Raw genomic sequence first — 24,189 nt, forward strand, 5'->3', positions numbered from 1 at the left:
AATACATGATACCCTTATGCCAATACCCACTGTGCCACTTAAATAACGGTACGCTCTGTTTCCTTTGGTGGAAAATGGAATTGTGTGGAAATTTTTTAATTCCCTAAACTACCCCCTAAAATTTGAATTTTATACCAGAGTTTCATCATTTCAATTTTACCCCTGAGTGGATTTGCCTTCTTTTTTTCTTTTTTCTTTTTTTAAGAAAAATATCTTCTTTTAGTTCATACAATAAAATGTCATTTTCATTATCTCACGTCAATCAATTATTTAAAATTTTCTTAGGTTACAAAGATTGAGAAATGTTATGTCCACAATATTTTAACAACAAATTCTAAGTGTCAAGCTATTACTGATTGTTATTGTTGAAGTAAAAAAGTAATCTCAATGGTAGGTTCAATTTTGGTGAGTTTGGTTCAACTTTTTGAAAAAGTGGGGTTTTCAAAAAACGCAGTATGAAATTGGGTTTTTTGAAAAAGTGAGTGTTTGGTAAAAACTGTTAAAAAGTGTTTTTTGAAAAAGTTGAATATTTAACTAGCACTTATAAAAGTGGTGGTTTGAGTGGTAAATTATCAAAAAGAACAAAATGTGTATATATATAAAGGAGTTTATTTCATACTTAGGCTGCGTTTGTTTTGGCAGTAAAAGGAATCTGAAAATCATTTTACACCACGAGGCGTGTTTGGGAACAGTTGGAAAATTCAGTCAAACGAAAAATGATTTCCATTGACCGTAAAATATCAAGCCTTTCGGTGTAAGATCAATTCCTTTTCTATTTTACCTTCAAACTAATTACACCCATTTTCAGCCTACCTGAACCGAGAGAGAGAGAGAGAGAGAGAGAGAGAGAGAGAGAGAGAGAGAGAGAGAGAGAGAGAGAGAGAGCTTGAACCTGAGACCTGAACCCCACTGCCAATTGAAGCTTGCTACCACCTGAAGCCTGCCACCACCTGAAGCATGTTGTCGCCGCCCTCTAGATCGCACCACCACCAAGATCGCACCCCAGCACTGGCACCACCATCTAGATCGTCACCACCCAAAACCGATCTCATTCTCGACCCAAAGCTCATCAGCACCTTCATTCTCGATCCAAAGCTCATCAGCGTTCTCGTTCTCGTTTTCGACCCATAGCTCATCGGCACCACCGATCTCGTCATCTCAATCTTATCGCCCATGACCGATCTCATTGCCCATGACCCATGACCGATCTCTCTCTTTCTCACTCTACCTCTCTCTTTGCCTTAGTTTTCGATCACTCTCTCTTCCTCCCTCTCTCAATTTGACCAAATTTTGTAGTTTAATGAATTGTTTTAAGCAAATTTTTGTTTCTTTAAGTGTATATATTGAAATTTTCCATAATAAAATTTGTTTGGATGCTGAAAAAATGTGAAAAATTTGTAGAGAAATAGCATTTTTAGAATGTTACCAAACACCAAAAATCATTTTCCGGACTATTTTCCATTGCACAACCAAATACCCGGATTTTATTTTCCTTACGGAAATTCACTTTCCCCTGCATTCATTTTACACTCGGAATTCGATTTACATTGAACCAAATGTAGCCTTAGAATCAACTTCTTCTTCTTCTTAATAATAATAATAATTACTTCATGTTAATAATAAATGACTCTCTTAATAAAAGATTTTGTAAAAAACTATTTGACTCTAGCATTTCCCTTTTCAAAAAGTGTTATGTCTACAATATTTTCACAATAAATTTTTACAATATTGTGAACTGGCGTTACTCAAATATATTCTATTCTTTTAATATATTTATTGGCACCTTGCCCCACACCCACCCCAACCCATTTCCCTTTTCTTTTTCTCTTTTTCCTTTCGTTTTTCCTTAACCACAAGAGCCACACCTTTTGTAACGCTCTAGCTCAATTCAAGAGTAAAGAAAAAAAGGAGGGGGGGGGGGGGGGAGGGTTAGATATTTTAAGGAGCCACACGTGTGACCCCACCTACCCCACTCCCCTCAACCACACATCTCACAAGTATCCTCACTCTCTTGGTCGGCCACTCATTTGCTTCTTACCTTTTCTTCTTTATTTATTTTTTATTTTTTTATTTTTTTATTTCATACAACAAACACTCATCTTTGTCACTCTCTCATCCCCTTCTATAGTTCCCACTCCATAGCACCACCTCCACCATCATTTTCTGGCAAGGATCACCGGAAAACTCCATCGGAAAAAGGTAAGGCTCACTCATCTCTAAAGGAGTTTGTTTCAAATCAGAAAGATTCACCTAAGGTAATTTCTCTTAATTTCACCAAAAATATTCAATACCTCTCCCTCTTCGTAACCTCAAAACCAAATGGGAATTGAAGTCATATTGATGCATCAGAACTCCTCCTCGTTACTTAACCTCAACTGTGTCGAAAGATTCAGATCGGGTTGTTGAGAGTGAGATTGGCAATGGAGGTTTCAACATATTGTAGCTATTATTTTCTGTGTTTGTCTTTTCAGTTTTCAGTGTATTTTGTGGTTAGTGAGATTAGGGTAATTTGGGTCATTCCTTGCATTTCCAACAGTAATATTGATCAAAAGCGTTTTTGCGTTTGCAAAAGCTCCTTAAACCTGCTTTCATCCAAAGGCTCAATTCTTTGCATTTCAAAACGCAGCTTTTTTGAGAAAGCACATTTTGAAACCTTACCAAACGCCTGATTTATTTTTTTGGTTTCAAAAAGCGCTTTTTGCCATCTGAAAGTGCAAACAAACGGGCACTTTAAACCAATAACAACTAACCTTTATAATTTGTTGTGAAAATATTGTGGATGTAGCACATCTCTACAAAAATAATGTGACATAAAGAAAATGATGTGATGTCATTTTATTACACATGGCAAGTTTATGGGACACTTACTCATTGATAGCTTTAAAATAAATATATTTTCCGAAAAATGTTATCTCATTTTCAGGTGCTTGTTTGCATGTAAATAGAGGGGGAATTGCTAATGCAAAAGTAATATAAATCTAGAGGATAAAATCCAAATTATAAAATTTTTGGGTATAAAATCCAAAGACCTTCAAACTTTAGGTGTGTAGTTTGCACTTTAACCCTAATTTTTTTTTTCTTTTCATATGGTGGAAATGAGGGAGGATACAAAAGGGTGTGTGTGGAAGGGGGATTTAAACCCTAAGGGTCCGTTTGGTTAGAGGAGTGGAAAAGTGGGAGGATGAAAAATTGTGGGAGGATGGAAAAGTGAGAGGATAGAAAATATTTAGCTTTCCCTCTTGTGTGTTTGGTTGGAGGGGTGGAAAAGTGGAAGGGTGGAAAACTCTTTTGTTTGGTTGGAGAGAAAAAGGGAAGAATGGAAAATGTAATATATATAAATTGACTATTATACCCTTGTTACATAATATATAAGAAATAGATTTATTTGTACTTATTAAATGATATAAAATTTACCACATCATACATATAAATTTATATTATTATAATGTAAAAATTACAATAGTGTATGTGGGGCCCAACAATATATGGGCCAGGCCCATTTGTTCATGGGAAGCTTTAAGGCCCAAGCCGAAGAAGATGGTAGTCCAAGCTCATTAGTGTAAAGCACACATGGGCCCAGAGAGGCAGCCGAGGACGGTGCAGCCCTCAGCTTGGTCCAAAGCTCCACCAAGAAAAGGAGCAAAAGTGGCATAGGGACAATCTTAAAAGAAAATCTGAAATATTTGGGAAAGGCTGCCCTTACTGCCTTTCCCAGACCGAACTTTGCACCTAACAGAGCCGTGTTCTTTAGCTTTATCAGCTACTCCCAACGACTTAGGTCTGGGACAGATGGGACAAGTATCAGTCTTGGAAAGGTCGACCCTACACGTGGACGAAGGAAATTGAACGCATGCTAGTATAAAAGGAAAAATATGTAACTTAAAGAAGGGCCTCCAGTCCCACTGGGAGAGAGGGGGGTTCCAGAGGTGAATACACCTGAACCATGTATGAACAACTTAACAAAACCACCGCCGGGTAAACATGACTCAGCCTTTCGATCCCACTCTCTACAAATGATATTGTATGGGCCCATTCGTGTGCGAACCCAACTCTACTGCGGTCTGTCGCAAAACGTGTCCCTACAATTGGCGCCGTCTGTGGGGAGGCTTGCGCGTTAGCTCGAGCGGTAGTGAAGTTGAGCTTCTGTCGAACAAGGGTCTGTGAAGGTGCCTTTATGACCAGCGACATATTGTTGCTATTCCAAAATAAGTTCCCATTAGGGACTACGTCTCACAGAGTCAATGGTATGGGCAAGTCTAGGGGCTTCAAACATCAGACTAGCTTCTCCCACCTTGTTCGAAGAGCTAAACCTTCGGAAGGGAAATGAATAAAAAGAGAATACAAGTTTTGGACAGAACCAAGGCCTTGTATGGTCCTCGGACCCAAGCCTCTGGGGAAACCAACTACTTAAAAGAGAATACAAGTTTTGGACAGAACCAAGGCCTTGTATGGTCCTCGGACCCAAGCCTCTGGGGAAACCAACTACTTAAAAGAGAATACAAGTTTTGGACAGAACCAAGGCCTTGTATGGTCCTCGGACCCAAGTCTCTGGGGAAACCAACTAGTTAAAAGAGAATACAAGTTTTGGACAGAATCAAGGCCTTGTATGGTCCTCGGACCCAAGCCTCTGGGGAAACCAACTACTTAAAGGAAAAAACTGCGTTACATGGATTCTCCAGTTTGCCCTCAGATCCTCAACACTAAAGGGACCAGTATGGAATGGAGTAACGTGTTTCCCAAAAGCATAAACGAAGTCATGCAATGCTTGGTCACTTCCTCGGATGAATTATTTAGAATTCGTCGTTCTCAGACAGTACTCTCGCGCTTATTACAGAACGTTCAACCGTTATCTCGGTTAGTTTCCTAAGTTTAGCTTATTATTAGTTATTATTATTATGCCTGATAGTGTCGGTAGATTAGAATTAGTTGGATTGTGTTTTAAAAGTTCTTGCTTTAAATACCGCCGAGGAGGAACACACACATGGAGCACACCCACTCACAAAGTAGTGTTATCAAAGGAACAGCATTCAAAACAAGTAAAGAAATCTCCATTTTTTACTAAAACAAAGAAATAGTACAGCGAACAATGAAAAGCTAGAATCAGTTTGTGTCAAAGCTCACTACATAACCAAAAGAAAGGAAGGTACAAGAGAATAAAGTAAAGCCGAGGAAGTAGATCAGAGGAGAGGTTGGCTACAGCTCCAAGACCTTGTTCTTCCTCAATGCTTTTACTTGCCCACAACTCAAACAGCAAAAGAGACCCAACTTGAGCCTGACACCGCTGAAGAAAAGGTGCAGGGAGTTGGAAGTTGAGGGGCTTTCTCTAAATATTCGCCCGCCACAAGGCAGAGGCGCTGATGGCGGAGAATTTTTCTTCTGACACACCAAAGTTCTGGCGTGAACAGAACCTGCTTCGGATTTTGACTAAAAGAAGGAGAGACATCCTTTCCCCTCGATTGAAATGAAGTACTCTCTTGAACTTATGCTTCCTGTGCCCATATCTCACCATTTTTAGTCTCATAAGGGCGCGGCGCTTCCATGGCGAACCGAGTTCCTTCTCCCCAACCCTCGCCCCGAACATGTTGTGCTAAGGGAGGACAGCACTGAGTATAGGAGCTGTGATTTGGGAGAAAACTAAAGAATTGGTACGAGGGTGAAGTAACTTTCTCTCCTATTTATTTAAAGAGATAAGGTGCTGGTATTTAATGCATGCAGCGGCCCAAGGAACGCTACAGACAAGATGGCCTAGGCTCAATCTCCAACGCCACCTGTAACCAGGGGATTAAAGGAGTCTCTGGAAGGTGCACCTCGAGCATTGGGACGCCAGAAAGTACCACGTAACCATAAACTACATAAATACCCTTAAAGTTATGGGCCAAGTGAATTCGCGGCCTAGGCCTGTTCTGCATGGGGGCCCAGGGGCAATGGCCCACACCGAGGAATAACCGTTGCCGAGGACAACTTGCTGCTCGGCACCTCGTGAAATACCTGAGGAAAGGGAGAAACTGAACTCAAAAAGTCTTGGACAGAACCTAGGCCTTGTATTGCCCTCGGACCCAAGCCTATGGGGAAACCAAATACTGAGAAAACCTAAGTTTTGGACAGAACCTAGGGCTTGCGTCGTTCTCGGACTCAAGCCTATGGGGAAACCAAGTAATGAGAAAAAATCTAAGTTTAAGACAGAACCCAGGCGTTACGAAGTCCTCGGACTCAAGCCTTTTGGGAAATCAACTGCTCGGATGGAGATGTTTCTCGGCTCAAATACTGGAAAAGGTTAAAGGCCAGTATGCTAAGGAGATGACGAAACAGCCTGATGATCGTTAGCCTTAGGAAACTGATCATTGGGAAAGTGACATGTCCTCGGATAACTACTTCTTACACCTTATCGAGCACTTAGCCCCCATCTCGGCTAATTTTAAGGTAAGCCTCGTTTCTCACTGGTCGGATTGTTGTGTCGAATAATAATCTTATTAAAGTTATGGTGGCGTCTTTTTATTAACAGATATTTCAGCCTTAGTTGTCATTAATTCAAATGCTATATTATTGTGCCGAGCAGCGTGTGTAAACTTATAAAACATAAAAACATAACATACGAAATAAGGTAACAACAACTTTTATTATTGTGAAAAGTTATTACAACGTACAAAGAAGGGCTTAAACAAGCCTATACAAAAAATGAACTGCCAAAGCAACACTAGCATCCGCAATACAGATAAGTAAATAGTCAGCTGCCTTTTAAACTCGCCTTCAAAGCTTCTCCAATCTCTGCCTCAATACTGCTCGTATCAGGGGAAGAACCTTTTTAGAAAAAGATAAAGGAGAAGGAAGAAGAATTGGAACACATGGAAGCACTTCAGCAAGCTCTTGTCACCGAGGAGCGCAAAGGAAGAAGAAGATGGAGGACATGAGCAGAAGATGGAGGAGATGAATGAGGAAGATGGAGGACATGAGCAAGAGAAGGAGGAGAAGAAGAGGGAAGAAATGAAAAGAAGGGGAGAGGAGCAAAAGAGAGAGAAGGAAAAGCCCCAGGATGGAGCTGGTGGTGGAAAGAAGAAGAAAGAAAAGTAAAGGGTGGCACCAGTGAACAAAGAGAGGAAGAAGCAGGGGCATTTAGTCCCTGCCCCAGTCCTGACTCCTAGCACACCGGTACCACATTAGATATGCTCATGAGAGAGCGGGTGGTGATGATGCTGTGTGTCCTCGGCTCAGTCACGTCGAAGGTGCGACGAGACGAGTTCCTGCTTCGGATTTTGGCTGAAAGATAGGCAAGACAAATCTTGAGTCTCCGCCATCCTTGCCCCGATCGAGCCATCTCAAGCTTAGCCAGAACAAGGTATTTTTGGGAGGGAGAAGGTTTCTTCATCACCTATGACTGTGGCGAACGTATTACGAGTCAAGGTATAATCAGAGGGTAAATGTAAATTCTGGGAGGAATCTAAGGACTTCAGTTTTCTGGGGGATTAAGGGATTCACATATGGAAGAAACAACTCATGTCCACCCTCTTTATATAAGGGACGGAAAGGATGGCATTAAATGTGTTCAGATCTTCAAGGAAATCTGCCAGCGAGAATGCGCCTGTTCCGCTCCCCCACGTCATCAGCAGCCATTGAACTTGAGAGGTCTAGTGAAGGGAAAACATTAAAGACCTACTTCGGGTAGCCAAACGGACAGAACGTATCAAGGCTAAATCAAGAAGGATATCTCGTAGGTCGGAGCGTTTCCTGGGTATTTGGAGAATTGCCAACGCCAGGGAAGGGTCGAATTAAATGAGCAGTAATGAAGGTTCGGAGTTACCAAAACCCCCCTTTCCAACCAAGAGGTCGGACAGCAGGGTTTTGAGGGGCTATTGTGGGGCCCAACAATATATGGGCCAGGCCCATTTGTTCATGGGAAGCTTTAAGGCCCAAGCCGAAGAAGATGGTAGTCCAAGCTCATTAGTGTAAAGCACACATGGGCCCAGAGAGGCAGCCGAGGACGGTGCAGCCCTCAGCTTGGTCCAAAGCTCCACCAAGAAAAGGGGCAAAAGTGGCATAGGGACAATCTTAAAAGAAAATCTGAAATATTTGGGAAAGGCTGCCCTTACTGCCTTTCCCATACCGAACTTTGCACCTAACAGAGCCGTGTTCTTTAGCTTTATCAGCTACTCCCAACGACTTAGGTCTGGGACAGATGGGACAAGTATCAGTCTTGGAAAGGTCGACCCTACACGTGGACGAAGGAAATTGAACGCATGCTAGTATAAAAGGAAAAATATGTAACCTAAAGAAGGGCCTCCAGTCCCACTGGGAGAGAGGGGGGTTCTAGAGGTGAATACACCTGAACCATGTATGAACAGTTTAACAAAACCATCGCCGGGTAAACATGACTCAGCCTTTCGATCCCACTCTCTACAAATGATATTGTATGGGCCCATTCGTGTGCGAACCCAACTCTACTGCGGTCTGTCGCAAAACGTGTCCCTACAGTGTACATATAAATTTAATTGGGCAAAAGATTTTGCAACTAGGAAAAACGTGGTCAACAAATTTACACTACATTCAGCCCACAAAAATGTTGTTGTGCTTATTAAATAAGGCAAAAAAAGAAAAAAAAAGAAAAAAAAAAAAAAAAAGAACCTGGACATTGCTGTGCTGTGAAAATGTAAAGTGATGAATAAAGTAAGGGGTAGGTGAGAGGGTATTTGTGTAAAATGTATTTCACAGCACTTTTCCCTCCCATTTTCCTCCCAATTTAGGGAGGATAAAAAAAGAGGGTCGGGGAGGGAAAACTTTCTCCCTCATTTTCTGTCTCTCCTATTTTCTTTTCTCAACCAAACAGTGGAAAACAACATAATTTAATAAAATGTAGAGAGAGAGAGAGAGAGAGAGAGTAGATAATTTAATAAAATGTAGAATAAATTAGATAGTATTTTTTAAGAATAAGTAAAATAGATAATTTGATATAGAATGCTTTGAAAAGTGGTTTTATAAAATAGAAAAAATTGTTTTTTATTCTTAAATTGATAAGAGTTTTTGCATGAGTTAATGGTAATGCTCTTACTATCCCAAATTGCCTCCACAATATGAGTTTGAATACTATTTTTCAAATTTTGTACATTTTTAACTTGATTTGTTTAAAGATAATTGCAAACATTATAATGCACAAATTTCCCAATTTGGACCCTGTTATCTACAATAAAAAGTACAAAATTCAATCCTTTTTTTCTTTACCTTTTTTATAATTATAAAATTAAAATCCAAGCATATCAGAAAAAAAATCCTAATCATATTCTATGATCAGACAAAAGTAGCCTATCAAAAGATAAATGAAATTATCGTGATTACACTAGTAGAAAGGAACCCTTATTCTCAATAAATTCCACAAGAAATATTAAATGAAACCAAAATTACAAAATAAACAATCAATTTTCAGCATAATAGTCAAAAATAATAATATTTTCCAATATTCAAGAGATTAGGATTTTATTTGAGGAGGACAACAATCAACAACAAATTATCAGAAAGCAAAGAGGGCGACACTTGAGAGGAGACAAAGACCGCAACAACAAGAAGAAATTAAGTCTGAGTTTGCAAAATAAAGAGTAGCATTATTTTTTTTATTAATTATTATTTTACACAGCTGTAACAAAGCTTGTAAAATCTTGTTTTGAAAACTTAATTTCAATTATAATTGTGAAATAATAAAACGTGATTTCACAATTTAATTAAAATTGTATTTTTAAAGTATATTTTTAACTAATGTGGCTCAGTGTGCACTTTTTATTTTATTTATTTTTTAATATTATGAGAATACCTAAAGCATTTTTAACTAATAGGCTAAGTGTGTCTTTTTTTTTTTTTTTTTTTTTTTTTTTTTTTTTTTTTATGGAGAAGGAGTGAGAGACCAGGGTTTGATTTTATTTATCTATATATATATATAAAACCGAAACCTTTGCTAGCACCACAATTTTCCACGTCAGCACAATATTTAGCACCACAATTTTCCACGTCAGCACAAAATTTAAAAAATAAATAAAAATTATAACTCCTCAAAACCCTAGCAACCTTACCCCTCTCTCAAGTTAAGAAATATAAAGCCACGGTTTCTGCAAACTCTCTATCTCTCTCCAGACGTAGGAAGCCCTAAAGCATTCAAGATCTACAATGCACAGTATAGATTTTAGCTTATAAAGTTCAGCTTTTGTAAGGTTAGTGTTGTTTATATATTAATTAATACATAGTACTTTGTTCACCATTGAATACTCATATAATCAATTTCCAATTCAGTGTTCAAGAATTAAACCAAAATTCTAATTGTGCTATCATAAAATATTATTATTAGTATGAATTTTATGGAGTTGCGATGTTCAAGAATTAAACCAAAATTATTTTAAATTATCTATAATATTTTGTCCTCTGAAAATTTTATCACTTTGATTTTATTATATTGTGTTTCTTAAGCTATAGAGAGATTTTCTTTCGTTTCTGCAAACTCCCTCTCTCTCTCTCCAGATGTAGGAAGCCCAAAACGCACGGTATAGCATTCAAGATCTACAACTCACGGTATAGATTTTAGCTTATAAAGTTCAATTTTTGTAAGGTTAGTTTGTTTATATATTTAGTCCTTACGTTTAGGTTTAGGTTTAGGTTTAGGTTTTAAGAGATTTATATATTACTACTATGTGACTAAATTTCCCGTGACATCAGTTTTATGTTTTTAACCAAATACATCAGGAAAGCAAGAGAAGGCGCATAAATATTTAGTCCTTACGTTTAGGTTTAGGTTTAGGTTTAGGTTTTAAGAGATTTATATATTACTACTATGTGGTTGAATTTCCCGTGATATTAGTTTTATATATATTTTTTTATTTTTTTTTTAATTTGTTTTATGTAAGGTTAGTTTGTTTACATCAGTTCTTTATCTCAAAGATAAGGCTTTTATTTCTACCGCAAGAACTATTTAGGTATGTATCCCTTGCAAGCACACATGAACTTAAATTGTCTTTTAATATATGCATGCTTTATTATTTTCTAATAGTTTTCCCGTGCATCGCACGGGTTAGCGACTAGTTTATTTTAATGAGAATGAAGTCATAATTACCTCCACGGGAATTAATTCCAAGATTTCAATGTGACCGTTGGCAGAGGCGGCTATACGTGGAAGGCAGGGTATTCAAATGAATATCCTAACTTGGAAAAAAAAAATTATATATAATATTTTTATAATTATTTTGTTTTGACCGCTCAAAATTTTTTTTACCACCCTAACAAATTTGAATACCCTAAATTTTATTTAAACCCAACCAAATTAAACTTAATTGGTCCCTTAAACAAAGACAAAAGGCCTAACAACAACAAATTAATTTTCTTGCTCTAAAATCTAGAAAGAAAAGAAAAACATATGGAAGCCCAACAATAATCTTAGAAAATCAAACAAATAAAAGCCCATTTGAACTTACTCCAACATTCCTTCTTATGAAGCCAAAAATGATTGTCAATTGATAACCTTGTCGGAGCTTATGACGAGGTCACATTTCCTGCAAAGATGAGAAAGAAAGACACCAGAGTGGCGTTAGCCAACAGTTCTCCAATGATAAAATCAGAAGAATTCTCAATATCTGTCAGAGAATTAGAATATAATTCTGTATGTTTGAAATTGTGTACCTTTCTTCCGGTGCTTGGTGACTTATTTATAGCCTTAGTATAGCTGTTGGAATCACCATTATGAGTGTAACCATCGGTGCCCTCTTAATGGCTCTCTTGGCTGTTTTGAGTAACGTCTACCTGAACTTAAATGAAGATTTAACTAGCTCATGATTGGTCTTTCTAACCGTTGGAGCCCGTCGGTTACAAAACCATTAATGATTACGCCATTAATGCTAAATGGTCGTCTTCTCATATGACAACCCATGGATGGGATGCTCGTCATTTGTTATGACAATCCTATAGATGTAATACTCATTCGTTGCTTGGACGATCCCATAATTTTAGTATTTGTCACCTTTGCCCGAATTAAAATATATTGGCAGTTTGGCATAACATAAATAACCAAATTTAAAAGGAAAAAAAAAAAAAAAAAACCCAAAACTAAGAGAGAAGTAAAGAATATACCTTGTGGGTTTCAGTTAGTTGAACTAGTAAAGTTTTTTATAGTTGAACAAGAGATTTGGGGTTCAATCCTTGTCTATACCAAAAATCGATTGATGTCTTGGTTTGATGATAAAGAGCTATCATCAAGAGCAGATACCATAAATTGAAACCCTCTAAAAAAAAAAAAAAAAAAAAAAAAAGTAAAGAATGTTGCGGCTTGCCTCCTTTTCCACTTTTCCTTAGAACCTTCACTCTACTTGATCTCAGCTATAGGTACTATTGTATTGCTTACCCCTTCCCCCCCCCCCCCCCCCTCCTCTCTCTCTCTCTCTCTCTCTCTGTGTGTTTTGATTTCTCACTTTTGCTTGTGGATTGTGATTGGACATTATGGATTATTGGACTAAAATCTGATTGTGATATTTTTGTTGGAATGTGAGTATATGATTAAGTGACTTTTTTTTTTTTTTTTTTTTTGTTGAGAAGATATGACTAATGCCATGTTTGGATTTTTATTTTTCATCACTCATCACTCATCACTCCTCACTTAACTTATCATCACTCAATATTTTTTCAATGTTTGTGGGACCCATGCCTGACACACTCACAACCCCTAATAACTCTCTCTCTCTCTATGTGTCATCTCTTTCTTTTTGGTCTTTTTTGCATTGGGTTGTATGGAGACCTCCCTCCACCCTTTTTGGCTGATGAAGACAAGCCCAGCAACACCACCGTCTGGTCCAACAACGCTAAAATGGCTCCGCCGACTCTCCGCAAGTCCTCTTCGGTCTTCGCTCTACCGCAGACCATTCTCAAATCTCAAACCAAGGCCAAAACCCAGTGAAAGAAGAAGAGGGCGATGGAGGCGGAGGTAAGGAGGGAGCTCGAACCCAGTGAAAAAAAAAAAAAAAAAAAACCCAAAAACTTTCAGTGAGACCTGCCTCTACAATCTCATCTCCTTTGCAAAATTTCAGTACTTACCCACTATTCTATACACATTTTCACACTAAGAAACTTTTTATCTATTTTTCTCTACCTCTTCTCTCTCTCTCTCTCTGTCTCTCTGTTTTTCTTGCTTGGGTTATGGATTGTGAGATATGAGAATGTGAATCTGATTTGACTTGGCACAAAAAGATTGCAAATTTCTTAACTTTCTAAGATCTGGAAGCCTTCTTGGTCTTTGATTTAGATCTGTGTTTGCCAAAAAAATCATTTTTTTTTTATAAAGGTTATGATCTTAAACTCCGAAACCCACTAGTGTGAAAGGAAAAAGAAAAAAAGAAGAAGAAGAAGAAGATCACCAAACCCAGAGAGAGAGAGAAAAAAAAGGGTCAAAAGTTGCGGTTGACCGCTGACCGTGGGACTCAGTATGTTGTTTTAATTACAGAAATGCCATTAAAAACAGAGTTATGGAAATTGAAAACACATTTTAGGTGTTTTCAGTTTCCATAACTCTGTTTTCAATGGCATTTTGATAATTAAACACACATGGAAGGATTCACTAGACAGGATCAGTCGCAACTTTTGACATTTTTTTATTTTTCCACTATTCTTTAGTTGTTCTTTCTTCTTTTCTTTTTTTTTTCCTTCCTTTTCCCCCTTGTCATTTCGTTCTTCCTTTTTTTTTTTTTTTTTTTTTTTTTTTTTTGTTCTTCATCACATAATATTTTTGGTCTTTGCTCAGTTCTTTCTTTTTTTTTTCTTCTTCTTTCACTGGTCTCCGTTAGCTAGGTGTTTTATTTTTTATTTTTTTTTTCCACTAGGTTCGGTGAGTTTGGGTACAGGGGGTTGAAGGGAAAAAAAGAAAAAAAAGAACTAAAAGTTGCACCAAGCTACAGGTATGGGGCCCACAAATAGTTGAAAAATTTGAGTGATGGTGCCAAACACACTTTGTGTAGAGTGATGAGATATTTTAAGTGATTAGTGATTAAAAAAAAAAAATCCAAACAAGACCTAAGTGACTTTGTGGACTATTGTAAGTGTGCGTTTGGTATGGCTTAAAAAGCAAGTTTTTTTTACTATTTAGTTTATTTTTACAACTATTTATGGGTCTTATTGCATTTTTTGGTACTATTTATGAGTCCCACTATACTATTTTAATTATCTTTTAGCTTTATTTTTTTCAGTAGAAAATTTTCAATTTCAGTTAAATAAGCTGTTCCCAAACTGACTCTGAGTATATTATAATTCATGTTAGTGTCATAGTACCAGCGCATAGTCTTATAATTTTAAGTATTTGTTTAGTGTTACGAAATATGAATAATTAATTTGTCGAGTCATCCCACATCGGTAAGGTGTGATATTGAGAAGGGGTTTATCACTTGCTCTGCGACATTAATTGTTGCATGCAGTTTTGGTGTTGGCGTGTGAGTGTATTCCCCTATATATGTGTGTATGTGTTTCTCAAATAAAAAAATAAAAAATAAAAAATTTGCTGAGAATTGGGTGGTTGTGTTCACATGGGTCAGACCAGTGGAACTGTGGTCTTTTAAAAAAAGTTTAAAGACTAAAGAGTAAAGACAAATTTTTTGGGTTGTGAAAGACAATTTTTTTTAATTGAATTGTTTACTTGAATTCTTAATAAACAAATGTTATGAACACAACAAAAATTCTTTAATACAATTAAAAGACTACTAAATTGAGTTGATTTGTTAAATAAAAGAATTGTATTATTTTTAATTGAATTGTTGAGTTAAATTCTTAATAGAAATTTTCTTAACATAATTACAATGAAAAAAATTCTTTTTTGATTGAATTGTATTTTTTTTTCTTTTGCTACTGTTATGGAAAAATACCTTATAAGTAAAGGTATACCAAAAAATACCTTATAATTTTTTTTTCTTTTATTATTGTAGGGTTAAGGACCCAGATCATATATTGGGTCTTGGCCGAGAGCATGAGTAGTCCGAGGAGGAACAAATGGTAATGAATGGTTCAGGTTCAGGATTTAATGAGCAAAATACAAATGCGAAGGTGGTTCGAGGAGGAATAACTTCTCAAATACGATTAGTATAGTTCAAATATGTATTCCAACAATCAGGGTGACCTTCCAAGAAGCTCCATTGATAAGGACGTGCATCATGAACATACAAAAAGGAGGGAAACTCAAAAATATCTAAGGGAAAGTTGTTACCATTGCATTGAATGCACTGCATCTACTTTTCTGACCGTATTTATGTGGAGAAGACCCCTGAACAGTGCTGCCTTGGCTATCACAACTCACAGAAAGACAAAGAGGGTGTCTGATGGGACAGGTACTCGAGTTAGGGCTTAGATGACCAACAAGTGTAGGATCAAGATGGTTCCAAGGGAACTATATAATGTAAGGGACCTTCCTTGAGGAGGGGATCGAAAAAATAGAGAAAGAATACTATAGCGATCAAAATTGTACTTGTATTCAACCGCTATTGATCTATATGGAAAGCTTCCCTCCTCGGACATGGAATTCATTCAGCTTTATGTTCCTTGTTTTTTCTTGATCGTCCTCTAAACTCATACTAGCCGTTGTCAAATTCATTAGGGCCTAGTTCTTTGACCCACTCTCTACAAATTTATTTTACTGGGCTCACTGGGCCAATATCCCATACCTCTTGGGCTTGGGTTGCAAAACGTACCCTTACAATTGGCGCCATTTGTGGGGAGGAACTTGTGTAATAGTGTGTGCGACGTTTAACTATGGTAAGATCAGGTCCCCATCAACAAGAATCTATGGGTTCCCAACAACAAGATGATTTCCTTAACCTCAAACTCAAGCGGGATTAAGAAGGTAGTGTACACACCACACATACTAGAAAAAGTTACTCTCGAGTTGGGAGTCACGTCTCTCAAGAGCAGAACAATAGAGCCATGCAAAGGGAAATTGACCATTTAAAGAAGGAATTACGTCATGCACGACGAAGACGAACTCCCTCCCTGTCTGACTCCTCTTCTAATGATGAGAAGGATGATAGTTATCGACATAGATCAAGGACTCCTCTTAGTTAGTCTTTCTTATATGAAGAGGAATACCATCGTGAACGCAAATACAAGAGCCTAACTCACAGAAGACTGGAAAACAACGCTATGAGCAAAGCATTGAACCAAATTTCCAAGTCGCCCTTCACGCACAGGATTGAGGAGCAACTCTTCCTCGGCGTTTCCATCAGGCAACGTTCACCATCTACAATGGATGAACGGACCCGGTGGAGCATTTGAGTCATTTTAGTCAGAGAATGGCTATCCATTCTAAGAACAAAGCCTTGATGTGCAAGGTGTTCCCATCTAGTTTGGGACCCGTTGCGATGAAATGGTTCAATGGCCTAAGGACAGATTCCATAGATTCATTTAAGGAGCTCACTCGGGTATTTGGCTCTCATTTTATTACATGTACTAGGGTCCTTCGGCCTATAGATTCCCTACTGTCCTTATCCATGCTAGAAGGGGAGAATCTGAAGACGTACTCGGAAAGATATTGGGAAATGTTCAACGAGATTGATGGTGACTTTGATGACGTGGCCATTAGCATCTTCAAGGCCGGCCTCCCAGTCGAGCACGGTTTAAGGAAGTCTTTGATTGGTAAACCTGTCACCAGTGTGCGCTAACTCATGGATCGGATTGATAAGTACAAGAGGGTTGCGAAAGACCAGCAACTAGGGAAAGGAAAAGCTAAGGTTATCCCTCAGGAGAGGAGGGATTTTAGGTCGGACCAGTACAACAATAACAACCGGCTTTGGAGAGACTTTGCTGGGCAGTTAAGATCTGCTAATACTCAGGCGGTTAATGCGGTGTTCCAAGAATCGGTGTATCAGGTTCTAAAGAAGATTAAAATGAGCTGTTCTTCAAATAGCCAAACTAGATGGCTAGAAACACCATGAGGTGTAATTAGAGCCTTTATTGCCAGTACCATCAGGACTAGGGACACACTTCGGAGGACTGTAGAAATTTGTAGGACTATTTGGACCAGTTGGTCCGAGAAGGAAAGTTGATGCAGCTTCTGCATCATTCTAGTGGCCAGGGGAGCCAAACAGGTTCGGAACCCCAGAGAGATGTTTCTTCAAGACCTCCTCTAGGAACGATCAATGTCATCTTTGCTGCTCTAGGGAAAACCGGTTCTTGTCCCTCTAGAGTGATGTCTGTGGCTCGGCTGTCCGCCGAGGATGATAATCTGGAGTCGAAGAGGGCTTGAATGGATATTCAACCGGCATTAAATTTTTCGAACGACGATAAGATTGGAACCATACAGCCCTACGACGACGCTTTGGTGGTCACACTCAGGATTGGTGGGTATGACATGAAGAGAGTGATGGTAAACAAGAGTAGTGGTGCCAAAATTATGTACCCCGACTTATACGAGGGGATGAATTTAAGACCCGAGGACTTGATGACCTACAATTCTCCTTTGGTAAGTTTTGATGGGAAGGTAGTCATTCCGAGAGGTCAGATAAGACTACTCGTGCAAGCTGGTTCAGAAGTGATGGAGGTAAATTTCATCATGGTGGATGCCTATTCTCCCTACACGGCCATTGTAGCTAGATCCTAACTTCATGCTCTAGAGGCCGTCTCTTCCACTCTACACCAGAAGGTGAAATATCCGTTAGGGAGTCGCATTAAAGAAATCGTGGGGAGTCAATCCACAGCTAAGCAATGCCTAGTGGCTGCCATCTTACATCAACCTAAAGCTGAGTCCTCAGCCTCTGCTGGAGGGGGCTTGTAGCAATCAAAGGCTCCAGCATTGCCTATAAATGGACCAGCTAAGGAGGCAAAATGTGAAGATTTAGAAACGATTATGGTCGGTGATGACCTAGAGAAGTTCTTTCTGATCGGGACTCTGCTACCTTCCCAGGAGAAGGAAGAGCTAGTAGAATTTCTTAGGAAAAATGTTGACGTGTTTGCATGGAATGCTTATGAAGCATTGGGGGTGGACTTGAGCTTCATCTGCCATCATTTAAATGTTAACCCATCCATCATTCCCAAAAAGCAATCACCTCGACGCCCATCCAGGGAACATGTAGATGCTGTCAGAGATGAGGTGATGAAGCTCAAGCAGGTTGGGACTATCAAGGAAGTTTTCTACCCGGAATGGTTGGCCAATACTGTGGTGGTGAAAAAGAAAAATGGGAAGTGGTGAATGTGTGTGGACTTCACAAATCTGAATAAGGCTTGCCCAAAAGATCCCTTCCCTATGCCTTGAATAGATCAGTTGGTGGATGCAACGATGGGACACCCTCGGATGAGCTTCTTAGATGCCTTTCAATGATACTATCAAATACCACTAGCCCTGGACGATTAGGAAAGGAAAGCTTTTGTCACTCCCATTAGAAACTACCACTACAAAGTGATGCCCTTTGGTTTGAAAAACGTAGGGTCTACCTATCAAAGGATGATAACGAGAATATTTGAATCACAGTTGAGCAAGAGTATTGAGGTATATATAAACGACATAGTGGTGAAGAGTAAGGTGGTGTCTGAGCATGTGGGAGACCTTAAAAACATCTTTGAAATTCTGAGGAAACACAAGTTGCACCTAAACGCTTCCAAGTGCTCATTTGGTGTGGGATCAGGCAAGTTCTTAGGCTACGTGGTAACTCACAGGGGAATTGAGGTCAATCCCGACCAAATTAAAGCCATTAACAGTTTACAACCACCTCGAAATCCCAAAGAGGTCCGGAAGCTTACTAGAATGACTGCTGCCTTGAACCGATTTATTTCTCGGTTAGCGGATAAGTGTAGACCCTTCTTCCTTTTAATGAATATGTGGAAGGGATTTGAGTAGACCGAAGAGTGTGCTTTGGCTTTCCAACAACTTAAAGAATATCTATCTTGGCTACCTATCATGTCCAGTCCTGAGGTGGATGAGGTCCCGTTTGCTTATATCGTTGTAGCCCTTCATACTGTAAGTTTGGTGTTGATATGAGTTGACAGCGGCACACAACGGTCAGTTTATTATGTGAGCAAGTCACTATATGAGGCCGAGGTTTGTTATCTACCATTGGAGAAAGCCATCTTGGCATTGGTGCATGCTACACGAAAGCTTCCCCATCACTTCCAAGCACATACAATTATTGTCCTGACTCAGCTTTTACTTAGGGCTATACTTCGAAGTGCTGATTACACGGAGAGGATTGCTAAATGGGGCACAGTTCTAGGGGCTTTTGACATCAAGTACATGCCTCGTATCTCTGTCAAAGGCCAGGTCCTCGCAGACCTAGTGGCCGAGCTCGCTAAACCCCCATTAGAAGAAGTAGCAGCGACACAGAATATGGATGGAAAATCAATTGACACAATCTCCCTGCAAGAACCTTTATTCTGGAAGGTATATGTTAATGGTGCAGTAAATCAAAGGGGCTCCGGAGTGGGGCTACTTCTGGTTTCTCCTGAACAAATCACCATTGAAAAGTCACTAAGACTGGGCTTCTCGGCTACAAATAATGAGGCTGAATATGAAGCTCTGTTGGAAGGAATGTCCATGGTTCAAAGAATGGGGGGAAAGGCAGTAAAGATGTTCTCATACTCAAGATTGGTTGTTGGCCAAGTGAAAGGCGAGTTAGAAGCAAGAGATGAGAGAATGCAAGGGTACTTAAGTCAAGTTAGGCATTTGTAATCAAGGTTTGAATCATTCAGCCTGCTACACGTCCCTAGAAGTGGAAGCACATATGTTGATTCCCTAGCCATGCTTGCAACCTCCTTGGCGTAGAGCTTACCTTGGGTTATCCTTATAGAAGACTTGTGCAAACCTACAGAGGTAAAGGGAAAGGTGGTCCATGTTCACCAAGTCAGAGTAAGGCTTAGCTGAATGGATCCCATAGTACTATTCTTGAGAGAGGACATCTTGTCGGAGGATAAATTAGAAGTTGACAAAGTATGGAGAAAGGCACCTCGTTTCTAGCTATTTGAGGACCAAAAATTGTACAAGCGCTCTTTTTCTAGGCCAAATCTACTCTACATTCACCCTAAGGCATCAGAGATACTCCTTGAGGAATTACATGAAGGGATTTGTGGAAGCCATACAGGAGACAGATTTTTGTCTCACATACCTATCACTCAGGGCTATTGGTGGTCAAATATGCAGAAAGAAGTGCAAGAATATATGAGGAAGTGTGATCAATGCCAAAGATTTGCACCAAATATAATCAACTAGGAGGAGTCCTTAACCCCCTATCCAGCCATTGGCCATTTGCTCAATGGGGCTTAGACATCGCTGGCCCTTTCCCTAAGGCAGCAGGGAATAAGAGATATTTGCTGGTCAGCACGGACTACTTCACCAAGTGGGTTGAAGCTGAGCCTTTGGCAAATATCAGGGATGTGGATGCCAAGAAATTTGTTTGGAAAAACATTGTCACACGATTCGGGGTCCCTCGTAACCTTATCTCAAACAATTACCTTTAATTTAACAGCAAATCTTTCAGGAGATATTGTTATGATCTTGGAATTATAAATAGGTATTCCATTCTAGCTTATTCCCAAGGAAATGGACAAGCCGAGGTTGTTAACAAGGTCATAGTTAATGGATTCAAGAAGAGGTTGGATGATGCGAAGGGAAAGTGGGAAGAAAAGCTGTCACATGTCATCTGGACATATCAAACCACGCATTGTAAGTCAACTGAGGAGACCCCATTTTCAATGACTTATGGAGCTGAGGTTGTTATTCCTTTAGAAACTGGCTTCCCAATGCTAAGGACCAGCTCATTCAATCCGAGCAGTAACAATGAGTTGCTAGAAAAGAGGTTAGACTTTATTGAATAAAGAAAAGAAAGTGCATTGGTTCAATTGGCATACTACCAACACAAACTCAAGCAAGGTTATGATGTTAATGTAAAGCTGAGGTCATTAGTGCTTGGTGACTTGGTGTTAGGGAAGGTTCTGGGTATTACAAAGAACCCGGTGTAGGGAAAGCTAGGGTCCAATTAGGAAGGACCATATCGCATCACCTCGGTGGCTAGTATAGGAGCATATTTTCTAGAAGAATTAGATGAGCATGTAATACCGCGCCTTTGGATTGTAAACAACCTGAAAAGGTATTATTATTAATAAATGTGTCTTTTGTAAATATGTTCATTTGTTGTATAAAAGCATTGTACTTCTTATTATTCATTCTGTCTAAGTATTAAACAGAACCTTAATCATGTTTGGCTTCTCAGACCACATGCTTTGGCCAAATTAATACTTGTTGGCATCTTTGTATAAGTGTTTAAACAGAACCTTAATCATGTCTGGCTCCTCAAACCAAATGCTTTGGGGAAATTAACACTCTATGATATCTATTTGATTCTCACTAAGTGTCAAGACAAACCTAAGATCATAACCAACTCCCCAAATTGGTAGCTCTGAGTAAGTTAATATTCTTAATTATTTATCTAAGTGTTGAGCAGAGTGAAGAATATCTCTCCCTTTTTATTCTTCACAAAGTTTATTACTTATCCTTATTAGATTTAGCTTTCATTGTTAGTACTTAGTCAAATTACTTACATTGGTAGTAGAACATTGTTGTTAGTTTTTGTTAAAGCTAGAGTGGCAACAGTTCAAGTTTATTTACAATAGTAATAAGCTTCAAAGCATATAAAGTAAAGGTGCAAGAGATAAGAGGAAAAGCATTTTCATTAAATAAAGAGGAGTACATTATATTCAGTGACAGAGTGTCACTACAAAAAAAAAAAAAAAAAAAAAAAAAAAAAAAACTACAAGAAAATCCTAAGTGCTAAGCCTTGGCCTTGGGAGCAGGAGGGTCTTCTTTCTGCCTCGACTGAGAAGTAGGAGCGTCCTTGGCCTTAGGATCAGCTTCTTTAGTCTTGGCCTCTGCTTCCTTCACCTTAGCTGCAGCTTCCTTGTCCTTGGTAGCGTTCTTGGCTTCTGAGGAGGGCTTTTTCTCCTTTTCCTTACCCTTGTCTTTGTCCCCCTCAGCCCCCTAGCCTTGATCACCAGTTTGGTTAGATCCCTTCAAAACCTCCGGGAGAGGGAGAGTAGCTTGGATAGTTAGGGGCTGCTCAGAAGTCTCTGGAGCAAGGGCAGAGGGAGAGGGGATGGCATTTGGGACTTCACGGATATCTGGGTGATAATATACGCTTCTAGACTACCTCCAAACAGAGTCTACAGGGACTCTTGCAACACTAAGAGCCTTATCCCATGTCACATTGTAGTAATCCCTGCATACCTCTAAAAGCTCCTCAGCTAGCCTAACTTGCATTTCCTCCATGCCGAGTAGATAGGATGCTTGCTTCTCAGCCTCGGTTGCTTCCTTGGCTAGTTGACCCGCCTCCTTGGCCTTTTGCAACTCAACCTTAAGATCTATGACCAACTGCCTTTAGGTGGCCAGGTCTATCTTGGTCAGGTGTAGCTTTTGACGCTGATCCTCGGCTTGCCTCTCCACGGTCTTTAAACCTGTTTCGGTACTCAGGCGAGCCTTGTCCGCTTCCTTCAGCTTCTTGAACAACTCTACCTTTTCTTGTTTGAGGGCCTCCAAGGACTTCTCAACATCGGCACGGGAGAGGGCCTCAGCGTTGGCCTCATTACTGGCATTGCGAACCCACTCCTCGGCCACAAAAACTGGTTGAGCAACCTGCCCAAAGACAATGGAAGAATCACATGAATAAAAAAGTAGGGAAAGAACGAAAATACAACTTAACATTTAACTTCAAGGATGTGATAGATTGCTTACCATAGTGAGGTACCTTTTTAGAGATAGGAAGAGATCGTTTTGCTTGAAGGGCCTGTAAGCCTCCATGTCTCTAGGGAGTATAAGAGGCTGCTCTAGGGCTTCAGCAATATAGCCTGCACGCCCCTTTTGGAAGTCCCTGACTGAGGCATTCCAAGGGATGATAGTCCCATCCACCTCCAACCGAGGAGACCAAGTGCATTGCAGAAGGTGCACATCAGCCTTAGTTTGCTCCTCTCAGCTGTCCACAAAGGTGGACCTCTTGTCCTAAGGGTCTTTGGCCACCTTCTGTTGTTTAATCCCTTTTTGAGGGCCTACCTCCCCTTCTTCAAGCTTCTGAATCGGCCTTTTCTTCTTTAGATCAGGAATGGCTTTCAGCTCGAGGTCGATAGGGAGTGGAAGAGGAGGAGGGGGAAGAGTAGGAGGAACTTGGGACTTCTTGTGAAGTTGTTCCCTTGTTCCTTGTAGCCATGAGGTCTCTCAGGCTTTTGTTCCCCCGGTTCAATGCCATCTTGTCCTCCTCTTCTTCGGAGGTGCTGTTTGGATGAGCAATTACCAAGGTAGGGAAGTGAACACCTGAGTGCCTATCAGCCTCCTCCTCGGCGTCTAAAATGTTAACTACAGGAGCCTTTTGAATCTCCCCTTCTTCAAAATGAAATTTGTCTATCTCCTCCACGAGTGATAAACGAGAAGAGGTGACTTCCTCCCTCGGCATTACTGCTGCCTCAGGCAAAACCTGTTGAAGTGGTAACACAACAAGTGGAAGGTCTCTCCGAGCCAAAAAGCCAGGCATCAAAATGTCTATATGGGCTAATCGGGTGTCACCAGCTCTTATTGCCTGACCCGCCTCCTGGAAGATTCTAGATAGAGGCTCGTAGTGAAGTACTAAGTGAGCGGCTCATAGCTGCCTATCCTCACTGATAAAGACCTCGGACCTCAGCAAATAGTTGAGAGCCAGAACGTTGACCAGGCTGAGTCTTAAAGCGACGTGCCTTTTATCTGTAAAAAGGTCCGAGGAGGAAATCATGGTCAGACCAATGAAAATTACCATCAAAATAAGATGAAGTGTTAAAAGTGAAAGGGGATAAAACTAAAAGTGCTAAATCCCCTACCAAAGGGACTAATCCTAAGGTACCCCACCTGGCTCTCTTACCCGAGTTGGGCAGTGAAGACCATCATTCCACTCTCCGGAGACAATCAGGTAGTCATCCTTCATGCCTTTGTTAGACTTAGGAAGGCACGATATCAGTCTGATGATGTCGGATCGAGACTTGAGATAGTATCCCGCGCCGGCAAGTTTGTGGCAATTGTACATGTAAACTACATCATGCCACGTGAGCCCCAAGCCCATCTGCTCGTTGAAAGCATCTACGCAACCCAAGATCCTAAATAGGTTAGGGGCGCATTGATGGGGAGTCAGTTTGTGGTTAATTAGGTAATCCCTAGTTACCCTACTCATGGGAAGTGTCATTCCTCCCTCTATGAAAGCGATCATA

The 24,189-nt window shown here is 39.8% G+C and overlaps 1 protein-coding gene across 1 annotated transcript; it reads right to left on the minus strand.

The window, feature by feature from the left end:
- Positions 1-21,739: 21,739 nt before the first annotated feature.
- LOC126728180 (uncharacterized) lies at positions 21,740-22,762 on the minus strand. The gene is made up of 4 exons (XM_050434044.1): positions 22,697-22,762; positions 22,401-22,597; positions 22,124-22,340; positions 21,740-21,946 (listed from the first exon to the last, which is right to left on the minus strand). The coding sequence occupies exons 1-4, from the start codon at positions 22,760-22,762 to the stop codon at positions 21,740-21,742; spliced, it is 687 nt and encodes a 228-aa protein (XP_050290001.1).
- Between the last annotated feature and the right edge of the window lie 1,427 nt (positions 22,763-24,189).

Source organism: Quercus robur, chromosome 5 (assembly GCF_932294415.1).
Source record: "Quercus robur chromosome 5, dhQueRobu3.1, whole genome shotgun sequence".
Lineage (NCBI taxonomy): Eukaryota > Viridiplantae > Streptophyta > Magnoliopsida > Fagales > Fagaceae > Quercus > Quercus robur.